This window comes from Salvia hispanica, chromosome 2, assembly GCF_029641045.1.
Source record: "Salvia hispanica isolate PSC_SH4W2 chromosome 2, Shi_PSC_v1, whole genome shotgun sequence".
NCBI lineage: Eukaryota > Viridiplantae > Streptophyta > Magnoliopsida > Lamiales > Lamiaceae > Salvia > Salvia hispanica.
Genome location: NC_142693.1, coordinates 41,129,110 through 41,156,737, shown reverse-complemented (window position 1 = coordinate 41,156,737; position 27,628 = coordinate 41,129,110). Strand labels below are relative to the sequence as shown.

At 36.0% G+C, this 27,628-nt stretch overlaps 6 protein-coding genes across 6 annotated transcripts; 5 read left to right on the top strand and 1 right to left on the bottom strand.

The window, feature by feature from the left end:
* Positions 1-34: 34 nt before the first annotated feature.
* LOC125222845 (uncharacterized) lies at positions 35-5,428 on the top strand. The gene is made up of 7 exons (XM_048125688.2): positions 35-471; positions 912-1,011; positions 1,887-1,952; positions 2,131-2,245; positions 2,554-2,636; positions 3,387-3,448; positions 5,031-5,428. Exons 1-7 carry the CDS (start codon positions 254-256, stop codon positions 5,140-5,142), a joined length of 756 nt encoding a protein of 251 aa, XP_047981645.1. The 5' UTR covers positions 35-253; the 3' UTR covers positions 5,143-5,428.
* Positions 5,429-7,124: 1,696 nt separating this feature from the next.
* LOC125222829 (ubiquitin carboxyl-terminal hydrolase 5-like) lies at positions 7,125-13,709 on the top strand. Its single transcript, XM_048125664.2, has 13 exons — positions 7,125-7,465; positions 8,177-8,422; positions 8,824-8,968; positions 9,055-9,114; positions 9,209-9,304; positions 10,343-10,723; positions 10,999-11,139; positions 11,220-11,390; positions 11,550-11,807; positions 11,889-12,037; positions 12,201-12,737; positions 12,881-13,154; positions 13,278-13,709. Exons 1-13 carry the CDS (start codon positions 7,347-7,349, stop codon positions 13,458-13,460), a joined length of 2,760 nt encoding a protein of 919 aa, XP_047981621.1. The 5' UTR covers positions 7,125-7,346; the 3' UTR covers positions 13,461-13,709.
* A 123-nt stretch (positions 13,710-13,832) lies between these two features.
* On the top strand, positions 13,833-16,579 carry LOC125222836 (Cytochrome b561/ferric reductase transmembrane with DOMON related domain-containing protein). Its single transcript, XM_048125677.2, has 4 exons — positions 13,833-14,251; positions 14,334-14,739; positions 15,745-16,031; positions 16,270-16,579. The coding sequence occupies exons 1-4, from the start codon at positions 14,081-14,083 to the stop codon at positions 16,498-16,500; spliced, it is 1,095 nt and encodes a 364-aa protein (XP_047981634.1). The 5' UTR covers positions 13,833-14,080; the 3' UTR covers positions 16,501-16,579.
* Positions 16,580-18,961: 2,382 nt separating this feature from the next.
* LOC148932418 (uncharacterized) lies at positions 18,962-21,131 on the bottom strand. Its single transcript, XM_089065094.1, has 3 exons — positions 20,192-21,131; positions 19,170-20,120; positions 18,962-19,054 (listed from the first exon to the last, which is right to left on the bottom strand). Exons 1-3 carry the CDS (start codon positions 20,963-20,965, stop codon positions 18,962-18,964), a joined length of 1,818 nt encoding a protein of 605 aa, XP_088921220.1. The 5' UTR covers positions 20,966-21,131.
* Positions 21,132-22,768: 1,637 nt separating this feature from the next.
* On the top strand, positions 22,769-25,112 carry LOC125202395 (large ribosomal subunit protein uL18-like). The gene is made up of 9 exons (XM_048100784.2): positions 22,769-22,893; positions 23,176-23,245; positions 23,321-23,412; positions 23,598-23,724; positions 23,798-23,877; positions 24,086-24,202; positions 24,317-24,451; positions 24,533-24,702; positions 24,787-25,112. Exons 1-9 carry the CDS (start codon positions 22,891-22,893, stop codon positions 24,905-24,907), a joined length of 915 nt encoding a protein of 304 aa, XP_047956741.1. The 5' UTR covers positions 22,769-22,890; the 3' UTR covers positions 24,908-25,112.
* A 1,237-nt stretch (positions 25,113-26,349) lies between these two features.
* Positions 26,350-27,297, top strand: LOC125195219 (DNA replication factor CDC6-like). Its single transcript, XM_048093403.1, has 5 exons — positions 26,350-26,391; positions 26,672-26,746; positions 26,829-26,905; positions 27,080-27,186; positions 27,260-27,297. The coding sequence occupies exons 1-5, from the start codon at positions 26,350-26,352 to the stop codon at positions 27,295-27,297; spliced, it is 339 nt and encodes a 112-aa protein (XP_047949360.1).
* Positions 27,298-27,628: the final 331 nt, after the last annotated feature.

Sequence of the window (27,628 nt, the reverse complement as noted above, 5' to 3'; positions counted from 1 at the left end):
ATCGTATTCGTGCATTGTGATACTCCAAATAGGAGTAGTAAAGAAAATCAGCCAATTTTATATTCCAAAAAGTAACCGCCGATCTGAACGGATTCTCGACTCCTGCCGTCCATGCTTATCTGCTTTATAATTGCTCATTAATTTATTCCTCCTTTCCCGGGATACCTATTCAGGCTTTTATCCAAATTGCTGTCAATTTCAGTTCAGAGCTGCTATTGATTGCGTTGGATTTCATACAATTTTTTGTAATTTTATGGCTGCGAGTGCGAATCCTTCAGCTCCTGCGAATAGTAACGGCGCTAATTCCGGTAATAGTAAGCGCGTCACATCAGATAAGGCCAACGGCGGCGGGGCGTCGGCCAAGGAGAATTCGGCGGTAAAGCCGAACCAGAGAGGGCTCCGCCACAATCCTGGTTTATCCCTTGATTGGACCACAGAGGAACAGTCTAAGCTCGAAGATTTGTTGGCAAAGTTAGTTTAATTGAGTTGAGATGCTGTGGTTTATTTGTGTTCCAAATCATGAATGTGTGCTGTGTGTGTTTTAGATTCTTGTTCGGATTATGGTAGGGTTTATTTGAATTTAATTTTTGTTGCTCGGAATAGTTTCGGATGTGAGAATGTGGATTGTTGGTATGGTTTGGTTCAGCATAGTAATTTCTTGTCCTTGAATTTTTTCTACCGTTTTTCATCTGTTTAAATGATGGTATTGATGTTATGTGGAACTGCATATTTGGCGATTGGTTTTTTGATTCCCTTACTTACTGCTAGTGTTGTTTTCACTAATACTCCTGTTTAAAAACTAAAAGGAATAATTTTTGCCAAAAGAGGAAATCTCTTACCTACATTGGGTTGGGTGTGAAGCCATATCTTGACCTGCATTGTTTTTATTTTTTTTGCCTTACCTTTTGCAGATATGCCTCAGAAACAACTGTTGTCCGGTATGCAATAATTGCTAAAGCACTACAAGATAAGACAGTTCGGGATGTTGCATTACGTTGCAGATGGATGAGTGTGAGATAACATTTTCTTCAATTTTCACTTTTTGTGTTTTATTTATCACGTTTTGCTACTAAAGTTTCTAGGATACGACTTTCAGAAGAATTTTATGGGATAAGAAATGCTGGATTGTGAAGTTCCATCTGCTTCTAAATGCCAATGTAAATGTAAATTCATGGTTTGTCTTTGAAATGCAATGATTACAATGGAACTGGAGATAACAGATGGGGGCATGGGGAGAACTAAGGACATAGTACAACTGTGATCGTAGTATGCAACTTTTTCTATGATAAAGATAACATGTGCCACTTTATTACGTGATGACCACAATGTTTTCCTGCCACAGAAACGAATAAATTTTTTGAAATACAGAAGTTATAGTTATTGATATTCTAAGTAATCGAAATTTCTTTGCTTCCCTCTCTGAAAGGCAAAAGTATGTCTCTTATAAATATCATCTCTGCCTTCTTGTAACATTGATAATATCAATACATTATATACTTCAATATTATAATGCCGTTTATGATGCCTTGCTTTTCTAGAAGAATTAAGTTGCAGAGTTTTTAGGGGGTGGTATATATTTCCCCTAAACGTTTGGGGCATAGAGGTTACACGGTTGAGTTTAGTGTCCATGAAAACAATAACCAGTAGTATAGTTATAGGTATATTTGATTGGGACTGTTCTACATAAATTCCCATTAATTGATGAAATTTTTTGAGTCTATTGGAAGAAATGAAATTTAAATTAACATGATTATAGCCCTTTATTTCAAATTTTGCGTAATCTATGATGATGATGATGAACAGCAAGAAGTAACGTTGAACAAAGAAGAAGCAACTTTTATTGATCTGTTTTATGTTAATGCTAATTTTGGTTTTCTGATCTTCAGAAAAAGGAGAATGGCAAGAGAAGGAAAGATGATAATGGTTCATCAAGGAAAAACAAAGACAAAAAGGTACTAACAGTTCATGTTATGATCTTCCAAACTGAGGGGACTTTCTTACCTGGATTGTGATGCTGACATAATTAGCTTTTAATAGATATTAATCAATCTATATATAACTTATCTGTAAATATGTCGAATTGGTCTAACTAATATTTTCCTCCATTATTGCTGTATTTTGGATTTTCAGGATAAAGTTTCAGATACATTGCCGAAATCATCTCAAGTAGCAAACCGCACCAATGGCCCTGCCTATGCTCAGTCAGTGATGTCAGTTGACAGTGATGATGGAATCCCATTTAATGGTCAGTAGTGCATGCAGCATATGTCCTTACGTTTCAGTTAATACCCTAGAAAGAAAGTAAAGGTTTAAATATGGAATCATTTGAAAATTGTTTCTTACTTGGGTTTTGATTTACCTACTGCCAACTAGATGCTCCGGGCATGTATAGCAAATGTGTGTTTTGTGGAAAGATCATAAAGCACATAAATTCGGTGATATTTTCTGTATTTGTTTATGAGGATTGATGCCTATTAGATCTTGATGACATTGATTTTCTTTCTGAACATTAACATGTATGCAAATTTGACACTTTGAACTTGTGAATTTCAGCTATCGGTGGTGCTGCTGGACAACTTCTTGAGCATAATGCTCAGGCCCTGGATCAAATTTCTACCAACTTTTCTGCTTGCAAGGTACTTGCGGCTTCAGTACCTTGAGTACTGAACTAGCTTTTTGTCATATAATCGTGATTGATATAATAAGCATTCATTTTTCACCAATTGTTTGTGGATATCAAATATTAGTTGAAATATTGTAGACTAGTTTATAATTGGAACTCCATGATCCTGTTTACTTTGCTTGATATTTTTCCATAAATAGAGGCTCGGCCAACGACATCTAGTTTCAGCTGTTGGAGAAAAGAAGCAAATGGAAATTTGTCAAACACTTAGTAAACAAAATGTGAAATAGTATTGAAAATAAAGATAACTCTTTCAAAAGAAGGCCCTCTTTCCTTCACGGAAAGCCTCGGAAATGCCGTTCAATGCAATACTCATAATTTCCCTTCAACATCCAAGGACATGTATTTATAAATCTGGAAAGAAGAAAGATACCATGTACGGGAAAATAAGTGGATGAGAATAATAACCAATTGTGCATGCCAGGTCCTATAATAACAATCGTTTTTGCATTTAGACAATTGAATTCTCTTGGTTTTGCTTGACCATCTTTGTGTCAAGTCAGTTGTATTGCTTTGAATCTGTAGCTGAATTAACTAATGCATTATTCTTCATTTCTTTGTTCATATTTATATTCGTAGCCTTTCTAATTTGAAGTATATAGATTAAAATTTTGACTACTTTATCATTAGGTATGACATGGCACAAAGCTACTCCCTAGAACACTGATATTGATTATATCATGTTTGCATATCTTTTTTGCAGATTAATGAGAACATCAATCTCTTTTGCCAAGCTCGAGCTAATATCCTGTCAATCCTAAATGAGTACGTCCAAAGCAGTCTACTATTTTTATGTTTTAATATAGCTTTACATTCCTTCCAAAGCATGATTTAATTTCCATGTATTGTAGTGTTGATATTTGCTGCATCGATAGGGTTTGGGCTTTTTGTGTTGTTCATGTGGTGTTGTTGTCAAAGTTTACAGCCCAGCTTCACCTAATTCATTTGTTCCTTTTATGTTTTCTTTTATTTGTGAAATATTCGCTGCGGACAGTTTTACCTTTTATAAATAATTATATGAACATGTGTAATGTTGGCCCCACGTCACTCCAGATGTATATAAACTGAAGGGTAATTGCCAAACATAAACTTTGACCTGATTTTGGTTTTAGGCAGACTTCAAAAACCCTAAACCCTAAATCCTAAACATTTTAATAATAATCTCACATTTTTTAGCAAAATAAACATGCCCACAGCTTTCCAGCAACTATAAGTATACTGCACACGATTCCATTTCCAGGCTCGCTGGAAATCTGGAGGAATAAAACTGTTGGATATTGAAAAGATTATGCAGTGACAATTTCTCTAGCTATCAGAAAATTTTGGGCTTGTTTATTTTGCTACAGTTTAAAATGTTCACTATTAAAACATATTTTAAAATAGGGATATGGTCCCTAATATTACAAATTTTGGCCGAAATTTGGTATTTCCCACGAACTTTAAACTTTATCTTGAATCTTTCATGAACTTACATCTTGTAGCGAATTTCCCACGAATTTGATTTTTCCCTAAAGTAACTTTGACGTGGCATGTTTGATTATGTAGTTGAACAGCAGTCAACATAAGAAACGACGTAGCTTTTAAGGGTGTAGATGACGTTGTTTTGTGCGTTACTTGAGTTTTAAAATCTCTCCCAAACTTCGCCAATTTTCCAAATCGTGTGAAATTCACTGCACTGCATAAGTTCGTGGAAGATACCAAGTTTTGGTCAAAGTTTTTGATTTGAAGGACCAATAACCCTTTAAAATATTGTTTAAACCCAAATTTGGGTTAAAGCTGGTGAATTCTTTGGTAAGCAACCCCAGAATGAAACACAGATGGAAAATATATTCAGTCCAGATCTGGGAATTTCTTACTTGTTACTCCCTTGTCCTTCAAGTACAACAAGAGCATCTTAGAGGTTCGGATTTGAGTTGCTTTTCATCAATGTTTGTATGAACCTTTTCTACTTGCAAGAGCATAATCTCAACAGTTTCCAAATTGGTGACTCGTTTTGAAGAAAAAGAAAATGGGGTATAAGGGTTGAGTAATGTGGCATCTTACTTGCCCCATTTTCTCATTCATTCTATTCCTTTGTTTGGAAATATCAATGGCGTTTTATGTCGTTATATCAAAATTTGTTGATCTTTACATGTAATCCTGTCTTCATATACTATTAAGTATAAATGATCAGTGCTATTTTACAACTGTAAGGTAGATTTATTTGACTTCATAGAAATTAATTTAGCATATTTTTGGTATCGACCCACTTTTCCGTTATGCTCTGCTATCTTTTTTTCCCATAGCAAATATTAGAGTTCTAAACTTACGTTCATCTTAAAATCTTATGTGGTACATTTTTATGCAGCTTGGATGACATGCCAGAATCAATGAAGCAGATGCCGCCACTTCCAGTCAAGCTAAACGAAGAGCTAGCCAACTCCATTCTCCCTCGAACACCCCTTCCTAAGAAATCTTGATTGTCTTGTGCCATCTAAATATAGCGACTGTGAAATGCTGCTAACAAACAGGGGGGCATGACTCTATCTGGTTTGCAGCCAGTCAGCTCAGTTTAAATGGAAAATTTGTCGAAGATTCAGCTACTCGGAGCTTGGCTGGCCTCTCATGATCACCAGTTCCTTGTGGTGGTGTTTTTTTTTGGTTGAAATTTCTGTTTTTTTGCTTCAGTTTCTTTATCTATCATCTTAGTGTTGTAAATAATTCTGGGCAAGAAAGTTATATCAATTTTATATCTTTGCTAGTCTACCCTTTGGTTTGTATTTCAGTATTTGGTGCATGTCCGTCTACTATGTGTAATATATCGTCTATTTGTTCGAGCCGATCGAAGGTTCGATTTGGTTAGCCGATTTGGTTAGCCCATTAATCGGTCGATTATAACTCTGGACGATTGGTTGTCGTTCTCCTTTTGACCTGTAAAAGGGTGTGTTTTCCGGTGAAAAAAAAGTTCATTGTTTTAGTAAAATAACTTCACAATTCTTTGGGGATTTGATCTTCAAAATTTTGACACTTCTCGATATTCCTCAATTTTCTTGTTGATATACTTTTGATAGGGGTGGCGAAACGGGTTACCCGTGGGTACCCATATTCGACATGTCGGGTACCCGTATCCGATTTTAGCTATATTTGTTGTTCCAATATCCGCCCCGCAACAGACCGGGATTATCCGATACCCGTGTCGGGTACCCCGTACCCGACATTGCGGGTACCCGTACCCGACCCGAAAATAAATTTATAAGATAATGAATTTATAGGACATAAAATATTTGTTACTAATTAACTAAAATAGGAAATTTGAAAACCCTATTAGCCGGCAATGTTTCCTAATTAATTTACTGTATTAATTTTGATGGTAAGCTTTGAATAGATTAAGAATAAAAGTAAAGGAAAACTCTATAACTAATTCCGGTGAGTTTTCAACTAAATATTCATTGGAATATAAAAATGCTTCTAAAGATCTCTTAGAACACTTAGATTTTATAAAGTATTAAAGATTGAATACATAGCTAATATTAATAATATCGGTTATTATCGGGACTAACGGGTATACCCGTGCGGGTAGCGGGCAAAACTCTAAAATATACTACCAGACCCCGCCCCATTTCCCGTTATCTCCGGGTAGCGGGTACCCAATACCTGGCGGGTACTGGATCGAAATGGGAATTACCCATTACCCGCTACCCATTTTGCCACCCCTAACTTTTGATAAGTCTTGTTCATACAAAAGTCAAAGTGTCGTATTGGGAACAGATTAGAAGATCGAAGGTCGAAGCAAAGGAACTGACTCAGAGAGAAGGCATGAGCCACGTTGTTACGTTGTTACTTTTTCTCTGCAATAATTTATCGAAGTAGTTGTTATGTTGTATAAATACACGTAAGAGAGCAAGAAAAAAAATAAAATATTCAATATGAATGAGTTTACCTAGAGGCAGTCTAATAATGTTGAAACCAAAAGTCTTGAATTTGAATGAAAGTTTGAGTTATCGTGACACAATATTTAATTTGTACAAGTAGATTTGTTAAAATGACAACACCATTTAAGATGACACTGTACCACTAAGGACATACATTAGATTGTCATTTTAACTATGGTGTGACCATAGTGCTTTGATTTCGTATCTCATATTGCTTGGAAGTTGGAACCGCATGCCGAATTGCTTGCCTATGTATCACATATTGCTTGCATATGTATTGCAGATTGCATGTTACTTGTTGTATTGTCACTTTAAGAGTGGTGCCACCTAACGCACTCCATACCAGTATTCTTATATTTATAAAAAGTAAAACAAAATATCCATCATTTTAATCACTCCATTTAAGACAAAATATCTATTATTTAAATTACTCCATAGGCTAACCTGTTTTTTTGTTTTTTGTTTTTAAATAAAAACTGAAAACATCTCTCTCTCTCAAATTTACATAAAAAATCTGAAACTGTAAAAAAGGTCGTCTATTCTGTGTATACACTGATGTGGCGCTATTCCAACTTCAACTGTACAAACCCAAAATCCCTCCCTCTCCGCTAAGCTGCTTTCACTGACGCCCAAATCACTGCAGATTAGCTTCTCACCATCCGATTTCTCTATACAAATCTTCAATTTCTGCCGGAAAAGTCTCTTTCTTATTTTCAGCTTAAAATTTCCCCCAATTTTTGGGGAAGGGAAACATGGTGGAGGTGGCGCCGCAGCTGACACCGGAGGAGGAAAAGCAAGCCGTTAGAGACATTGCTGTGGCCACCGAAGCCCAGACTAAAGTCGGCGACACTTTTTATTTAATTACCCAAAGGTAAATTTTCGGAGATGCTGTAGATCTGTGCTGAGAGGCGGCGTGTATGGTTGGCCTTCTTTTTTTTGTGTTGATTTTTGGTTTCATTTGTATTCCGAGAGGGATAGGGTTTAGCTGGCCGGATGCTTCGTTGGTGACTGTAGCTTTTTTTTTTTTTTTTGTCTTCTCCTGGTTCTGGTCGATTTCTTAGGCTTTTGTTTAGAATCATCTGCTCTTTGTGCTTTGGGAGTGTCGAAATATGACTGGATATGGAGACTAGAGAAATGAAGTTGGTTTTTGATTTTTTTTGACAAAACATTTGGTCTGCACTTAATTTAGCCTTTGTTTTGTGAAGCAAATGAATAAAATCCGTATGTGTGAAGTAAATGGAATATATATGTTGTTTTACCATATGAATGCTCCATGGTAAGGTACACTAAGGAGATGAATGCTAGTAATAACACTGCTAATTGGGAACAATCACTACCTGAAAGATGTATATGTATGAATTATGCATGTACTACTCTGATTAAATTTAAACAGGTAGTGCTGTTTGCAGGTTTCTGAGTGTTAGCAAAAGTGTGCACTCTAGTGTTAGTGCCAGAACTATATTTTTGCTTTATCTTTCCCATTCTTGATGAAACTTGTTATAATGCTTTATCTAGATCTACTTATTTAGTTATTTTGCATTTCAGCTCAGAACTGTAACTTTTCGTACTCGTTTACTTCCAGATGGTGGCAAGACTGGCTTGAGTATGTAAACCAAACTAGCATTGTTAATGATGGATCTTCTTCTGAGCATCAGGGAGCAGTCAGCTCGAGTGCATTGAAGAAACCATCTTGCATTAACAACTCTGATTTAATAGATGAAGCAGTATATGAGGATTCTGCTACGGGCATTGAACTTCATGATACCTTAGTGGAAGGAACTGATTATATACTGCTTCCGAAAGAAGTATGGAACAAACTACATTCATGGTGAGTGAGAAGTTAATGTTTTCAGTCATCCACCTTCTCTATATTTTCGTTTTATTCTCAGTGTTCGGAAAAATCTGATATTATTTTTCCATGATTCATGTTCAAAATTCCCAAGAGATACTTAGACGCATAACATTCTGTAGAATACACTAGTTCTGGCTAGAACGTGTTGCGGAACAATATATATGAAACTGGCTGTTGAGGAAATTGATGATAGTAATACTACTATCTTCTCTTTCAAACTGATGGATATATATACAGGATGTATTCCGATGCTTATTACTAAAGCACTAATTAGCTATACTGGGTTATTGTAGCAAGTTGTAGTTACTTCTAATTTTGTTTATGTAAAGAAGTTAAAAAAAATATAATCAAAGAATATTAACATGGCTGCTTAATAGGTACGGAGGTGGTCCTGTGTTGGCCCGTAAAGTAATCAACACAGGTCTTTCTCAAACGGACTTGTCAGTAGAAGTTTATCCACTACGCCTCGAGTTACATTTGATGCCAAAAGGTGATCGTTCGTCCATAAGAATTAGCAAAAAGGTACAACAATGTAGTCCTTCTCCTTCATGGAAAAAATCAATTCCCACCTTGAACATATATATTCATGAGTATATTTTTTTGTGTAGGAAACAATTGGAGAACTTCACCGAAAAGCTTGTGAAATTTTTGATCTTACACCGAAGCAAGTAAGTGGTTTTCCTATATAATACACCCCCTATATATTTGCATTGATTTTGATTTTTCACTTTAATTCTGAAATTGAGCTCTTTGATCTCTCAGGTATTTATTTGGGATTACTTCAGCCATCAAAAGCATGCATTGATGAATGACTTGGAAAAGACACTTGATGAAGCAAACATTCAAATGGATCAGGATGTAGGTGATTATGTATTCTGCCATTATAATTTGTTTTCAAGACTGTAGCCCCTCCCTCCTGAAATGAGTTTGCGCTGGTGTACTTTTGGACTATAAGATGAACTGTCTGTGCATATAATTTTATATTTGAACTCAAAATTGATGTTTACCTATTCACTTGGAGTTGCTTTTGTATTTTTCACTATTAACTTGTATCATTAGATTTGCTATTGGTTTCTCCTTTTATGATTTGATCTTGGTATGGGTGGTATCATTATATTGCATAGTCTAATTTGGTGTTTTACTTCTTTTTGTTTTGGGCTAATATGCTAGTGCTATCATCTAATTTTACTCCTATTCCTCATTTAGGACATAATATTCACTTGCTTGGATGATAATCTTACTGAAGCACTTGGTTAAGAACAGGATCAAGGTAGTGCATGATATGCCATAGCTGAGTACCTAAGGAACTTTTAATAACCTCCTTTTTCACTACACTTAGAAGGACGCTATTATGGAATATTGGTTTTCGTATACGTTCACTGTCGGAAGATTATGAATTCTTAGTTTTTTTATTGAACATTTGCTAATTACAAATCTTTAGGGTGTCAGTTTGTGCTTCATATGCTCCAAACAAATTGCCAAGTTCTAAAGTGCCTTATGCAACACATGTTCTCCAACTGATCTGGTTTTAGGAATTTAGGCTTCATATCTAATTACATTGAATTTGGTTGCCCTTATTCTTCTCTCCTGGTTCCTGTTATTAACCTTGGCCAATGGTTAATTTTAGTGGTGCTCCTGGTTCAATGCATATACATACTACTAGTAATCCATTTTAGCTTATTTCTGACTTCTATGTATATCTAGAATTCTTTGAATTCCCGCTCCCTTTCAATGCCACCTCTGCTCTTACTTGTTAAGTGCTTTGCAGACTTCTTTTATCTCAAATTCCTCCATGTTCGAACCTTAGTGTATTTGTGCATTATATACACACACACACCAGTTATTGGGTATTTTTCTATAATTTGGTTCTGATGTTCCTTGCAATGGATGACACAGATCTTGGTAGAAGTAATCAACATTAAAACAGGTGGTTTGAGTTCCCACCAAGAGAATGGATCAATTAATAATGGAAGCCTGGCTCCTGCTACTTCGCATTCAAGTATTGCGACTTCTGGAGGTTTATCTGCAAGCAAGTTTTCATCACGAAACGGTAATTCAGAATCCCACTTTCAAAACCTAAATACAGACAAGGCATATGGAACAAGCAGTATCAGTACAAGAGGGGCTACTTGCGGTCTCACTGGACTGTTGAATCTTGGGAACACTTGTTTTATGAACAGTGCTATACAATGCCTAGTTCATACACCAGAATTTGCTCGGTATTTTCGTGAAGATTACCATCAAGAGATAAATCGACAGAATCCTCTGGGCATGGTTGTAAGTTCCAAAACTTAAAAATCTTTTTCATAATTGATTTTTTTTTTCTGTTAATAATCCATTATGGCCTTCTCATTCTATGAAGTTTTGTATGTGACTCGGTTAAAAGCATTTTGTCAAATTAATGACTTGATCTCTTCCTGGGATTGCATTTACTCATGCTTCTGATTGTTTCTTCTGGAAGATAAATTACAGGCACCTGCTAGAGTTCTATATGAACATAGTTATTGATTTTGAGGTTTTTTCTTTTTACTAACTTTAGATGTATCATTTAGGGGGAGCTTGCTTTAGCATTTGGAGATCTACTTAGAAAGTTGTGGGCACCAGGACGAGCTCCAGTTGCTCCTAGGCCATTTAAGGCAAAGCTAGCTCGCTTTGCTCCACAATTCAGTGGATGCAGTCAACATGATTCACAGGTTTGGCACCGTTTAATAGCCCTCTTGAACTAATGGTAATTTTACTTGAAGAAAGTCAATTATGTTTCCCTTCTGTATAGGAACTACTTGCATTTCTCTTAGATGGGCTTCATGAAGATCTGAATCGTGTAAAACACAAGCCATATATAAAATCTAAAGATGCAGATGATCGGCCCGATGAAGAAGTTGCTGATGAGTATTGGGCAAATCATATTGCTCGTAATGATTCGATTATTGTGGATGTGTGTCAAGTAAGTAGGGCAACCAATATTATAAGAACTCAGTTTTGAACTCCTTTTTTTTTGCTTATTTATCAATTAAACAATACGTAATTGGCTTCCTTTTTGATGTCATCTTTGTTGTTGTGTTACCTCAGCCATTTTTTGAAGTAGGGATTATTTGTTTTGCAGGGTCAATACAAATCAACTCTTGTGTGTCCTGTATGCAATAAAGTTTCAGTGACATTTGACCCATTCATGTATCTGTCGTTGCCTCTTCAGTCTACTGCCACTCGTAGTATGACGGTAACTATTTTTACGTGTGATGGAAGTGCATTGCCAGCAGCCTACACGTTAACTGTGCCAAAGCATGGGCGTTGCAGGGATTTGATCCAAGCACTCAGTAATGCTTGTTCTTTGCAATTCAATGAGAAACTTCTGCTTGCTGAGGTTGGTGAAGTGAATTATATGGTGGCATCACAGAATGTATGTGCATGTATTGGTAACTGATTTATTTATTTGCCGTCACAGATAAGAGGCCACTTAATTTACCGATTCTTGGAAGATCCAATGATATTATTATCTACCATAAAAGAAGATGACCACCTTACTGCTTACAAGATTCCAAAAGTGTTGAAGAAAACAAAGTTCCTACAACTGATACACCGGCGGGAAGAACAGTATGTGCACTTAATTAAGATACTTGAAAAAATAGCTACTTTTTTCCTTAAATGATTTTTTTTGTTCAATAACTATTTCTTTCTGTTTCATGTAATGTAGCTTCTTCCTTATTTGCTATTTAATCTAATTAATGACCCCTCTCTTTTTTGTGCTTGGTGACAGGGGTACAGGAAATGCTCAGAGCTCTGTTGGGTGGAAGCCTTATGGAACTCCTCTTGTTTCACCAATATCCTGTGATGATACTATAACTCGAAGTGATATACAGCAGATAGTTCATACTATGCTCTCACCGATGTTAAGAACAAAAGGTTCAGGTGCTATGACCACGAGCAATGCTTCAACTAAATCTCATAAAGATTCAAGTATAGCTGATCCAATAAAAGGAGATGGTGGCAGTTCTAAACCAATGCTTTCAGAGAAGCTTCCACTGCAGCTGGTTGATGAAAATAATGCTTGCATTGACTTGACTGTTGGTGATGATAAGGTGGTTAAGTTGTCATTACCCTCCATGTCAATTCTTGTATTTGTTGACTGGTCCCAGAAGCTTCTGGCAAGCTATGATACCAACCACATAGAAAATCTTCCAGAAGTTTGTAAGCATGTGCATGTAAGCAAGAAAGCTCGTAATGAACCTCTCTCACTGTACACTTGCTTGGAAGCTTTTCTGCGTGAGGAGCCCTTGGTGCCTGAGGACATGTGGTGAGCTGCTTTCCTCTATCTGTTTCTGTGTGCCACAACTATATATGAATACACTCATAAGAATAATGTCTTTGATATGTTTGTAGGCATAATTTTTCAGCTCTAGCTATATTGCATCTAACTTGTTTGTTTTCATGATCAAGGTACTGTCCTCAATGCAAGGAGAGGCGCCAGGCAAGCAAGAAACTGGACCTTTGGAGGCTTCCCGAAGTTCTTGTTATTCACTTGAAAAGGTTCTCCTACAGTAGGTCAATGAAGCACAAGCTTGACACATTTGTTAATATTCCCATTCATGACTTCGATTTGACGAATTATGTTGCAAACAAGAACAACACACAACGTCAGATATATGAACTCTATGCCCTGACAAATCATTATGGTGGCATGGGCAGTGGACATTACACGGCGCACATAAAGGTTTGCCCTGTCCTTACACTTTCGCATACTATTATCATGTTTGTATATTTCTATGAATTGATTTTGATGTGAAATCTAATTGAATTCCACAAGGTGGTAACTTGCTCTCGTTTCATTTTGCAGCTTCTGGATGAAAACAGGTGGTACAACTTCGATGATAACCATATATCGCCGATCAATGAAGAAGACGTGAAGTCAGCTGCTGCTTATGTCCTATTCTATAAAAGGGTGAACAATGATAGATCTTCTGCAAGTAATGGTGTCGACTCTAATCTTAACAGCCAAAACATTAACTCCAACAGCTAGCTAGTTTTACCCGACACCATTTTGTCTGTAAATTAACTGTTGCATTCCGGTTTAAATACTAGAGAAGTCATAGAGCCTTATAGGAAAATGAAGAGGTTACAGTTAGCAGAGGCAAGAAAAGTTATATCGGATAATATTTTGAGTTGGGAAATGAAGTATTGTTGTGACATAGATGGTGAATTTGGCTGTGAAACCTTTTGGATCTCAAACAATACTTGTAAAATAAAATCTGTCTTCAAGCTTCTGCAATTTATGTTATTGAGTAGCATTTGCCTGAGGTTACTCTAAAATGTGAAATGTATATTAATCTTGATGGATTAAAAGAATGTTTTGGTAAACTCTGACGTCTCATACTAAGAATAGTATTAGTTACGGAGTATATAAAAGATGGTGTGAAGGAGTGGGAAGTAATGATATCAGTGTTGGAGTTGTCAATTCTTTATTTCCACTTCCATAGAGTTGTTATTTTACTAACATAAAGCAAAAAAACAAGAGGTGCTTAGTCAACAACTTCCCTTCAAGGAAAAGCTATTATTATTTTGTCCAGTTTGCAATTTATACCTAATACATAAAGTCATAACCACTTTCTCTCTCTCACCTGAAAAGAGATAGAGATAGAGATGAAGAAGGCACCCCCTTGTTTGTTGATTCTAAGCTTCTTATTTTCATATGTTTATTCACAATCACAAGATTCCTGCAATTCTCCTCTCACCTTGCAAACCCCACTCACCTTTGACACAACTTCTATGCAATGTGCCTCTGTGTGGAGTTCTCAAGGCTTCATCCTAAGAGTAAGTCTCTCTCTGTTTCGCTTTTTTTTAATAAATGAATGTAAATTTAAAGGTCGCATCATGGTGGATTGGTGGAATACAGTATGTGCAGGCTGCGCCGAATGTATGGAATTTTGTGTTGTCAGCACCAAACACAAATACATATGTTGGCATAGGCTTCTCACCCAACGGCAACATGGTAGGCTCAACTGCCATAGTTGGTTGGGTTGGATCAGATGGCACTTCCAACATGAAGCAATACTTCTTGGGAGGCCAACAACCTAGCCTTGTTAGGTTGATCCAACCACCCACTCAAGGCTTGCCACTTGGCAATGGCTCCATCATGCACGTCCAATCCGGCCGTATCTACATCGCCTTCCAGCTCCTCACCGCCCGCCCTACCTCGCGCCTCATCTACGCGGTCGGCCCAGACACCCTCCCTCAGGGCCCCGATTACCGCTTGACCGAACATCAAGAGCACGTCGCCACCTCCTTGAATTATGCCTCAGGTCACTCCAAATCCACTTTCTTCATTTCATTTGCTTGTCATCACTATAATACTAGGGCGAACACTACTACTTAAATTTGTTTAGCACATTATTTGTGGTAATGGATTGTTGAAAATTTTGGATCTACAAATCAATGCCTAAGTCATATTCATAACTATTCAATTCTTAAACCAAATTAAAAAAATGAAATGGAATTAACTTAAATAAGTAAATCTACCTAATGTATGACCATAGCAATTTCGAAACTAGTTGCTCGTGTTGTGTCTGAATCATATGAATTAATTAATAGTATCAGTCACAAAGTATTAGTAATATATTTGAACTTACGCGTTTAATGACATCAAATAAATTAGATTAGTGTAGGAGGGCCCACAACAGCTAATGTCAAATGTATTAGGTGGGGTTGGATTAGTAATTTAGTATATTCTCGCCGGCTAACGCATCCACCAAATCTATAGATTTAAGTATTTAACAATAAAAATGACTTATTAACATAACCCTTTTCTTCCCACCTTTTTAATTAATTATGTTACAATAATTTGAAAGATGCTTTGAATATTACTATGTTACAATAATGAAACGTAATATTTAATTCTGAGTTATACAATTTGACCGAACTGTTCCGAACATGGTAGGAGGCAAATTTATGACAACTAAATAGATTAACTATGTGAACAATTATTATTTTTGTTAATAAAATACTACTACTACTACTACTACTTCAATTTGATTCTGTCAAATCGTTGTATGGTCTGAGTATTCAACGGCTGGAAATTGGGCGATGTCCCTTCACGTTTCAAGAAACGAAAATCTCTATTATGTATATGTCCCTAATTTAATTTAATTTAATCTTATGTTGATTGGTGTATATAGTAAAATAAAAGAACATATATTAAAATATATTGTAATGACCAAAACCTCGTAAATCAACACACTAGATTTGGTACTAGAAATGATCTAATTGTGTACTAGTTTTTCAATATGATTATTGTATGTACGAATTAGGCCAATTTGAAACGGAGAAACAACCAGAGTCGAGTCTCCGAAAAAGCCATGGGATTTTGAACATGCTGGGGTGGGCCATATTGATGCCGATTGGGGCGATGGTGGCCCGGTACATGAGGAAGTGGGACCCACTTTGGTTTTATCTGCATGCCGTGATTCAATCAACGGCCTTCTTGTTGGGCTTAATTGGTGTAATCTGTGGTTTTGTTTTGGATGATCGTCTCTCTGCCAACGTTTCTAAACACAAAGCTCTTGGGATTACTATTCTCACTTTTGGCTGCCTCCAGGTTAGCATTTTTTAATTCTAATGTTTGATTAATTTTTAATAAATTTACTTATTTGTGTACCAAATTAAAAAGATCCTAAATTAATACTCCTTGGACAGTTCAGACATGATTTGCTTATAAGTTCCAATACATGAATGCTATCCAATATTTCAACTTTAATCCATGAGTAATAAAAATAGTGTCAACATCTTGCTATCTTGCCTCAATTATTAATTAAACTAGTACTACGTTTTTGCAGGTTCTAGCGCTCCTAATCCGACCAGATAAGAGTTCGAAAGTTCGAAAATATTGGAATTGGTACCATTTTGGTGTGGGAAGGGTATTGGTGTTCTTGGCTGCGATTAACGTGTTTTATGGCATCCATTTGGGCAAGGCCGGTTCATCGTGGAATGCCGGTTTTGCAGCCGTTCTCGTCATTTTATTCATCATCACTCTTATTATGGAGATTAGAATATGGTTTAAAAAATGATTTATGCTTTGTTTCTTGTAATTTTTGTTAATTACTCATTGTAACTTATTTGTTTATGATTGCAAAGGTTTTTTTATTACTTTGTTTGATGATTGGGGGATCTGTTTCTTTCCCATATTACTACTTAGAAAATCAATCTCTTTCAATATTATTGGGTTTGTAAAATAGGACTCTCACTGGAATTTTATCAAATAAAAAATCTAAATATTACTACTATACAAACTCCAAACTATGATCTAGACCATTAAAAAATGTCAACAGAACACAAAAAACATCAACAGGAAAATGTTAACATAATTTAAACGGTAGTCAATGATTGATGCTGTGTTGATACTGAGTTGACATTAAAATCTTGAAATTTTACACTGTGTTGATATTGTATTGAAACTGTGTTGAAGCTGTGTTGAAAAGTTTTGAGTTTGTAAAATGTATAAGGTTGCATTTTATCACTACCCGACTCTCACTAATGTTTAGTTGGATGTTTCAACTACTTTTTTTTTTTATAAATATTATGTAAGACAGAAAGATTTTCTATTTGATCGATTGACATTGCTTCGTCTTATTTGAATATTGTGTATCAATTTGACAACAATTATACTCGAACGTAACATTGTTGAAAAATTATCATATGCTACGATAAAATATTAGTATTGGTTTGAATAATTTATGATACTATGGATTTGACAATTTTGGTCTTTGCATATGTATACAAACTATGATTAAATTTAGGGAAATTGGTCTCTAATATCATGAACTTTGCACAAATTCTGGTTTTTCCCATGAACTTTCAAATTAGTACCATAAATCATGAACTTTCATATCTGTTTGGTATTTCCCCAACCCGACCCGAATCCTATTTTTCCGGTAACCTTATGCCAGCGTGTACAATCGGAAAATCTACGTGGACTCTATTTGAAACGACGTCGTTCCACCTCCAAATCTATAATTGAAACATTTTTTATATATTATTTCACAGCATCGTTTGTATCTCACCTCCCGCAAATTTTCGTTCTCTGAATCTGCAATTAACCTCTCAATTGCAACTTTTATCAGGGATCTTCGTCGATTTCGGACTCCATTTGGGTAATCTCGACTGCACACTTGAATAGGTTTCATTTTTTGTGAATTTCTTGTTCTTTTCTTCGAATTAATTTTCAAAATCAAAACCTTTGCTTTCTTCAAATCAACAATGGAGGCTGCTCAGATTGTGTTCCCTGCTCCACGTATTTTAACTGTTGTTTGGGACAAGTTTCTGCTTAGAATTGTTTGTTGGTGTAACTTGGTTTATTGCCTGAATAATCATTTTGTGCTCCATAAATATGCTTTCTGTAAGTAGGCATTTGTAACGAAAAATTACTAAATGGATTCAAAATGCATTTTATTTGTGAAAGAAGGTTGTTGATTTCACCATTTCAAATATTTACATAAATTGTTTCTATATCTTAACTGCATTTTCCAATTGTAGTTGCTTGTACTGATTATGGTAGTTCTAATGCCACTGCTGCTGCTACATAAAAAAGAAGAGCTAGTTTTTATGGTTCTTGCCTGTATCTCATTTTTCCAACAAATATTTATGAAATTTGTTTACTTTATTGCCAGAGAGGTTGCAGCAAATGAATCGAATGAGAGTGATGAAGAGTCAAAACGAAGCATTATGGTATGATGTGCTTCCTTGAGATATAATACTGCTTGCTAGCACTTGCAGGGAAAGAGGACGAGGACGGGGACGTGCCAGCAAAACTGCAGAGAGAGAAATCCTAAGACACGAGATTGAGCAACTTGTGTTCGTTTCAATTTGTCCTACAGAAGGGACCAGTTACTATCCATCTTATTTGTCTCAAAATAAAATGTATCATTCCTTGGGGTTCTAATTTGACCTCAGAAATTTGTTTCATTGTAAATTCTGAATCATATTCCGAAGAAATGCAGATATTCTATTAAAATCGCCTTTTGTTGGGTTTCTCTATTTCTTTCTCCTATTCCTTATGCATTTCACTCTCAGTGTATATAATTCATTCTCATTCATGTCCATCTTGTACTTGTAAAGATCTGTATTTCATAGTTGTATTTATGTCCTAAGTTATGGTGAGCGTCATGTTTCCACAACAGAATACTCAGTTTGGCCTCAACTACACTGCATTGAAACTATGATTGCTTGCCTAAAGAGTAAAGAGAACACACAGCAGTCATGTTTCCACAACAGAATACTCAGTTTGGCCTCAACTACACTGCATTGAAACTATGATTGCTTGCCTAAAGAGTAAAGAGAACACAGCAGTCATCTTTTCTCCCTAACACAAAAGCATTCAAATACAACCAATGTCATCTTGACCATAACAAAAGTTTTATATTGTCTCCACAACCAAATGTGTTCAATTCAGGGCAATACATCAAAATATGATCATTGAACATACATGTTCAAAGCTAAAAAAATATCCCATCAAAAACCAAATGTTTTTTCTCAAACTTGACTCTGTTGTGTTGCTAAACCAGATTGTGCTTCACCAGGTTGTACTTGTGCTTGTCGAACTTTTCGAGGCCGTCCTCTCTTTCCCTAATAAGAAGCAATATGAATATATTAAAATCAAACTCAAGTTCATAACACAAACTGCTCTATGAACATACTGATCCATACATCAATAAACTGATCCATACATCAATAAACTAACCTTCTCTTTAGTTGGCTTTGGAACAAGATCGTTTTTGCATGATCTACTGTTGTGCCCTTGTTGAAGGCATTTTTGACAGGTCATAACACATATTTTGCGAAGCTTGTGTGGTCTCTTTGGATCAATTTCCATTGGGTCTTTTTTCCTCATTTTTTTTGGTCGACCCGGCATCTTCTTCACATGAGGTGGCATGATACGGTAGCCTTGTGCTACACCCCACATCTTGTCACCATTCAAAGGTGGAATGCCATATGCATAAGCCATTTTGTACTTCTCCAAAGTGAAGTAGTCACTCACATAAGACTCAACCTTTTCGTTCAAGAAATTAATTACTGAACATGCATGCACACAAGGGATTCCAGTAATATCCCAAACTCTACACTCACAAGACCTCGAGGCTGGTGTTACCACAAACCTATTTTCATTTAAGCTCACCTCAAACTTACCACCCAATGCAGGCATAGTAACACAATATCGACTATTATACCTCAACTTCTCTACTTTTTTCCTGATTCTAGGACACAAGACATCAGTTTTCACATGTGCCTCATTCAATTTCTCATAATGCATCTTCATGAGTGAAGTTCTAATGTCTTCTAACATGTGTATGAGATGTTTACCTCTTGGAATCAAGACATACTTGTTAAAGCTTTCACACATATTATTCAAGATGGAATCACAACTTTGCATAGGAGTAATAAAAGCCTTACAAAATCTTGTGATGTTTCTTTCCATCAAATGAATATAAGCTTCAACATCTTCCTGTTCAAGTTCTTGGCATGCCTCATTGTATTGTTCCATGTAAGTACTCCTTACAATTTTCCAGAAAATGCTCTTTAGTTCTGGGCCTTTTGAGCCCTTGTGTGTCTTCTTCCAATTGTTATAAACATGCCTTGCACAATTTCTATGCTCGGCCATAGGAATAAAAGCCTTAACTGCATTCTCCAGCCCCTATAATTATAATATAAATCAGTAACTACATCAATAAATTAGATCAATCAATAAAAAAAAATAGTACATACCTTTTGTTGGTCACTAATGATGGTGATTCCAACACCTTCTCCAAGATTCAAATCTTGAGCCATTATACCTATGAACCATTTCCAGTTAACTTCGTTTTCCACTTGAACAACCGCCCATGCTATTGGGAACATTTGGTTGTTCCCATCACTTCCAATTGCTGAAAGTAGTACACCCCCTAAATAAGTCTTCAAAAATGCACCATCCAGACCTATAACTCTCCTACAACCTCCCATGAAGCCCTTTCTCAACCCACTAAACCCTATATATATGCTCTTAAATACTGAACCAATTTCCACATCAATTTCAAATCTTCCTTCTTTATCTACCTTCATCAACTCAGATACGTAACTCCTAAGCTTTGCATAGTGGTCCTCCACAGAGCCCGTCAACAGCTCAATGATCTTTTTTTTCGCATTATACAGCTTCCACTTTGATGCATCATGTGCATACCTCTGCACTAAGTCCCTCCTCAACTCCTTAATAGTTGTATCAGGTTGAAGTCTGAATGTGTTCAGATACTTCTTAGCAATCCAGTTGGATGTAACTAATTTGCTTTTCATATTCCTAGAGCATGTGTGGACATCGTGCAAATTTTTTATCTCAAAAGACCTATACTTATTGACCTTACTCGCATAACACTTCCACTTGCAAGGTTCTTTACAACCAGCTTCCACTTGGTCCTCATTAACCCTTTTGAAGTGTATTTCCCAGCCATTCTCTATTGCATTGTCAGTCAAAGCATCCCTAACTTGATATCCATTCACAAATCTCATTCCAAGTGTCAACTTCAATGTTTTATGATCACATCTGGGATTATACACACACCTTCTACGTCTTTTTGTTAGCCCAGCACTTTCATCCTCCTCATCGGTGGAATCAGAGACGACATCATCATCAGATTCCTCATTATCTGACCCGCCACGTTCAACTACAGCGTTGCTTTCTCCAAAATCACAAATAGCACCTGTAAACAACTCATTACTTATAACCCTAACATTTGCTTGTTTTAATTTCTCTCTTGCTTGTGTATACTCATCATCTGACACCAGCTCATCGTACATCTCATCATCCGTTTCATCTTCTTCATCACTAGATGGAATATAAATCATCTCATCATTTGACTCACCCTCCTCCTGCCCTGCTCCCTCATCCTGCCCTTGCCTATCTCTTGCTCCAGCACCCACTCCAAGATCTCCCACACTAAACTTCCCCACGCCAGGATCCCATATAGTAAACTCCTCCACACCAGGATCCCCCACGGTAAGCTTCTTCATGCTAGGATCCCCCACAGTAAACTCCTCCATACTGGGATCCCCCACAGTAAACTCACCAACACCTTGATCCCTCACTCTAGGATCCTCCACGCCAAGCTTACCAACACCAGATTGTGTTCCATCAATAATATAAACATTCAAAATTCTTGTTCTAAGCTCAAGATGTGACAACATCACCATCACATCTTTGTCATCTCTAATGTCTACCATTTTCATAGACCTAGGTATCTTATATGTAAGTTTACTCCACTGATCATAGCCCAATTTCTTAACTTCATCAATTAAATCAAAATACCCAAATCTATCTTCGTCAAAATCAACCTTAGGAGTTATATCTCCACCTACATATAACTCCAAGCCACCATTTTTTACAATAGACCCGCCATGATGAAAATGTATATCAAATTCAATCCTACAATTTTAAATCAAAATTTCAGTCAGCAACTAATTTGTGCAAACAATCAATCTGTAATCAAAATAATTTGTAGTCTAATTCATGGGGTTTATATACCTATTAAGTTATAATACATGAATAAACTTGTTGATTCATTATAATACTCAACTTGTTAAGTTAATCGTGTAATCTTTCTATATGTGGGGACCAATATAAACACAAACAAACAAGGGGAGCTGAAAAAGTATTCACCACCACCAAGATGGAAAAAACGACAAAAATTAAAAAAAAAATTGAAATCAGGGGGACCCACCTCATTGACATTGAGGGCGGTGTTCGAGATCACAAGCTGAAATAGACAACTAAAATTGTTGTTGCTTTGTTCTTTAACCAATAATCCAAGAATCTTTAAAGAAATTTCCTAAAATGTGTTTCTAGGGTTTGTGAAAGAGAACAAGGTTTTGTGTTTTGATTCTGTAGCGTAGCGCAAGTGTGTGGTTTTTTATTAAATTTGTTTTGTTTTTTTTTGTTTTTTTAGAGTTGTATTTTGACAAATAAAAATAATATTGTGTTTAATATTCCACATAGATATGCCAATCTACATGCCACTTGTAAGAAATATGCCAAATAGGATTCAAAATGCCACATAAGCTAGCCGGATTTTACTCCTGACCCGCCGTGGGAAATACCAAACCGATATGAAAGTTCATGATTTATGGTACTAATTTGAAAGTTCATGGGAAAAACCAGAATTTGTGCAAAGTTCATGATTTTAGGGACCAATTTCCCTTAAATTTATCCAAAACAGTATTTATTTTACACAAATAATGTCAATCAGTTACACAAAAAGTGTTGGCTCTTAAATTTTGATAAAAGAGAAAAAGGCCGGCCCGGCCCATTAAACCACCAATTAATCGCAGCCGTAGGATTTAGGATGCTCCTAAGCTAGGGTTTGAGTTTATTTGAGTGTTGCTCCGCAGCATTTTCTCAGCTCTCTCGTCGTCGATCTCTCTCCTTCTCAACAGCCAAAATGGTGAGATTTCAGATCCTATCTCAATTCTCGATGTATAATGCCTGATATAGTTTTCTCTTGGAATTAGATATTATGTTTTGTGAATATATATGTATTCTGCTGCTCTCGTTCTCACTAGATTTCAATCTTATGATCATTGCTATTTATATTCTGTGCTTCCTACTTCTGTTTTAATTGTATTTTGTTTTGATTTTTGGTTTCATAGTCGGATTGATTTATAGGTTATGGTAGCCGTGGTTGATTTCCGGTGTATTAGCTGATACATATTGATTCTATGTACAGGTGTTTGCGAAGGCACAAAAATCCAACGCTTATTTCAAGCGCTATCAGGTTAAATTCAAGAGAAGAAGAGGTAGGTTGCTCGGGATTGTTTGTGATTAATGCTTTAGTTGTAAAATCTTATGAATTGGGTTGATTTTTAATGCAGAGGGGAAAACTGACTATCGTGCCAGGATTCGCATGATAAATCAGGATAAGAATAAATACAACACTCCCAAGTTCCGCTTCGTTGTGCGATTCGTATCCTTCGCTGCTCATCTTTAGTTTTGTTACTCTTCTCGTTTTTTGAATTGCTTTTGTTTATATAAGTTGAAGTTATGAGTTATGATTTTCCATGTGTTATCTGGTGCTATTTGTTAGTTTCCATTGTGGAGTTGTGGGATAAGTTTATGTCACTATGTTTAGTATCTTAACCTGGATTTTAGACCAACAAAGATATTATAGCACAAATCTGCTCGGCTAGCATTGCTGGTGACCACGTTCTTGCTTCTGCGTATGCACATGAGCTACCTGGTTATGGACTGGAAGTTGGCCTAACCAATTATGCTGCTGGTATTATTTCAAACTGATGATTTTGTATTTACTGTACCAATAATTCTGTGTACTTACTGATTTTGTTATCTAGCTTACTGCGCTGGTCTTCTCTTGGGCCGCCGTGTTCTGAAAAAGCTTGAATTGGACCAGGAGTATGAAGGAAATGTTGAGGTAGTTCATCATTTATGGCTTACTATGTTCCTGATATACATGTTTGTTTGTAAGCATGCTTTCTGTCTCTAACTGAGCACACTTGTGTATAGTGTATATACTCACTCCATATAACATTGCCTGTGATCACTACTATGCTATGAATGTTGTATTTATTCGCTGGTTATTAGATGTTTGCGCTTCCATGTGACTGATTGGATTTTTTCAGGCCACTGGAGAGGATTACTCTGTTGAACCAGCTGACAGCAGGAGGCCATTCCGTGCTCTCCTTGATGTCGGTCTGTTGAAGACCACAACCGGAAACCGCGTTTTTGGTGCACTCAAGGTACATTCTGTTTTAATTGGGAATCGTTTACCTAAAACATTGTTAAATGTGCTTCATCTTATTAAACTCTTAACCATAAATGAGTAGTTGTGAGTAATCCTACTTACGATGCAGGGTGCTCTTGATGCTGGAGTTGATATTCCCCACAGTGAGAAGAGGTTTGCTGGATTCAGCAAGGACAGCAAACAACTTGATGCTGAGGTGCATCGGAAGTACATCTATGGTGGACATGTTGCTGCTTACATGAACGTAAGTCTTGATTCAGTTCCTTTCTCATCATTGATACACTTGCATGTTTTGACCTATAACGATGTGAATTTAATTGTGCAGTCTTTGAGCGAAGACGAGCCTGAGAAGTATCAGACTCACTTTAGTGAATACATTAAGAGGGGAATTGATGCAGATAACATTGAGGAGTTGTACAAGAAGGTCCATGCTGCCATTCGTGCTAATCCTATTCAAAAGAAGGTTGAGAAACCGGCACCAAAGGAGCACAAGAGGTAAGCCATGATTGTTTGAAATTCTTGAAAATATTTAAATTTAATTCAAATATGTTGTCCTAACTGATATCATGTCTTTTTCAGATTCAACCTTAAGAAACTGACTTACGAGGAGAGGAAGGCCAAGTTGATTGAGAGGTTGAATGCTCTGAATGCTGCAGCTGGTAACGATGATGATGATGAGGATGAAGAGGATGACGAGTGAAGGACGTGATCTGAAGCCCCTTTTTGTCAATTTTGGTTGTTTTTTTGGTGATAATGGCATGGCCTTTGTTGGCATTTTAGGGTATTGTCATTTTTGTTATCTTTGGCACATTAGGTTGTGGACACCTAAATTTTCTATTCACAATTTAAACTTAAATCTTGAGGTGAATTATCTCGAAAGTTTTTCTAATTTACAATTTTTCGAAGTTGATGTGTTTTTATATACTTTTTCTGTGATTCGTATGTAGACATATTTTAATGGGATATTGGTATCTAATATCATGAAACTTTTAAAAAGTTGGGTTTTTCCCATGAATTCTAAAATTGGCAAATAATATTACAAACTTTACCTTGGGTTTGTTTTTTCCCACCAATGAAAAAATTCATATTATTTTAATAGATTAAAGAATAATTTTGGAGGGTGTTTCAAAAAAAGCTATCTTCAAATATTGAAAAACTTGAAACTTTCAAAATTGTTGTTGAGAAATTATGAAAAAAAATCGGTATTATAATATTATTTGTGGGAATTTTTTCATTCGTGGGAAAAAACAAACACGGGGTAAAGTTCGTGATATTATTTGTCAATTTTAAAGTTCATGGGAAAAACCCAACTTTTTAAAAGTTTTATGATATTAGATGCGAATATCCCTATTTTAATTGTTCTACTCTTTTGCGGTTGGTTTTCAATTGATTCAATTGTTTTTTTATTTGAGTATGCTAATGTTTTTAGGACTTGTATGTCTAATATGAATAAAATCTTCTATTGGATATACTACTAAGTAGAAGGGGTTAGAAATTAAAATATCAATACATAATTTTGTTGAATTTTAATATAATGTGTTAGACATTTTAATGTCACTGTGCTGACATTTTTAATACACTGTATTGATGAGTTTGCAGAGTTAACAACTTAAATACTCCCTCCGTCCCACAAAAGATGGCACACTTTCCTTTTTAGTTTATCCCACAAAAGATGTCACATTTCCCTTTTTGGAAAAAGTTCTCTCTCACATGAATATAAAAATTATATTTTCTCTCTCCATTTAACACACAAAACAAAACCTCCTAAAATCCCGTGCCATTTTTAAAGTATGCCAACTTCTCTGGGACGGAGGGAGTAATTAGTAATATAATACACCCCTTAAGTAGAAGTATGTATAATAGCATGTGCTTGCAGTCTGAGTAAGTGTATACAATTCTGTTCATATTTTGGTGGGAAACCGATCTAGAAATCAAAAACCAATTCTATCATTCTATGTAATTATCAATTGTAATCTATACAATATATAAAAGGGGAGTTTTGGAGAAATTTACAAGATTTCCATTAAATTTAAAAAATTATATTAAATTAAAAATGTATAATTAAAGCCTACAAACATGTGATTAAGTGGAGTGAGTGGGAGGTTAGGAGTATATCACTACAATGGAAGTTTTTCATCTACGATGGCAAAAGTAAAAGTGATGCTTGCCGATTGGGCAAATGAGGTTTCATTCCTGCTGCATCTAAAATTATTTTTTTCTTAGATACAGAAAATTTGAATAGCATGATATTCACTGATGCTATTAAGTAATATGTCTATGTGAAATTTTGGGTTCCCATGTTTGTTTCATGAATTAGGAGCCTCAATCAAAATTTTCCTTTGATCTTGATTAAGGATTGAATTTTAGCTTAAGTAGATGAAATGTTCCGTTTGTGATAAACAACATGCTTTTCCTACAATTCAGTGTTATCATCTATATGCATTTTCTTTTCTGTGGGGAACAGGAATGTATACAGTATCCAGATGTCTTGCCCATCAATTGCACTTCTCTTGCAAACATGAATGATATTTTTAGCAAGGTATGTTGATGCTATGTACGAGTGATTTCAAACCAAGACCACCTTGCTGTTATATATTTTTGAGCAAAACCATTCTGGGAAGAAACGTAGTCGTTCTACATCATCTTTGCAGCAGCTTCAGAACTTGTATTCTCAACAGACCCCTGGCATGAAGATGATGTGAGTGTCATGTGCCTTTTTCTGTTCCTTAAGCATAAGACATGATAGTTCACATTTTATACAGTTTATTTCTTGGTTAAGTAAATCTTTAGTTGCCATTATGTAGGATATGCATTCAAGTTCTACGAATTCTATTGTTTCTCAACTCACTGAATACTTCAATTATGGTTACAGATTGGCTATAGCTGATGAGCTGGATTATTTGATTAACAGATCTCGAGCTGTGCTTCATGATCTTTTCATGCTAACAACACTGCCTTTCTCCAAGTGTATTTTGCTAGGTATGTTAAAAGACCTTACAAGGTTGAAGATTCACCCTGAGAGTTGGTTTTAATCTCTTTAACTTGTACGCAGGGGTTGCTAATGCTATTGACTTGGCAGGACATAGATGAATTCGACTAGCACGTCCATTTGATCGAGATTGACATCGAGGAAGATCCAGAAATAGCTGAGGCTGCAGGAATCATGGCACACCTTGTGTACAATTTTTCAAGAACAAGGAAATGATCAGGTTGGTTAAATTTGGAGCGTCAAAAATGGTATTTTTTGTCCTAACCATCAATATTTCGATTCCTTTATGGACTACAACCCGTTGCATTCGTCTCGGATATAGCACCAAGATAATTTTTCATATTATCTAGATAGCTTTGTGATGTTTTTGCTCATGCCGCATGGATAATGAGTGCCTTATCTTTGTATAATACATTGTTAGAATCTAAAACG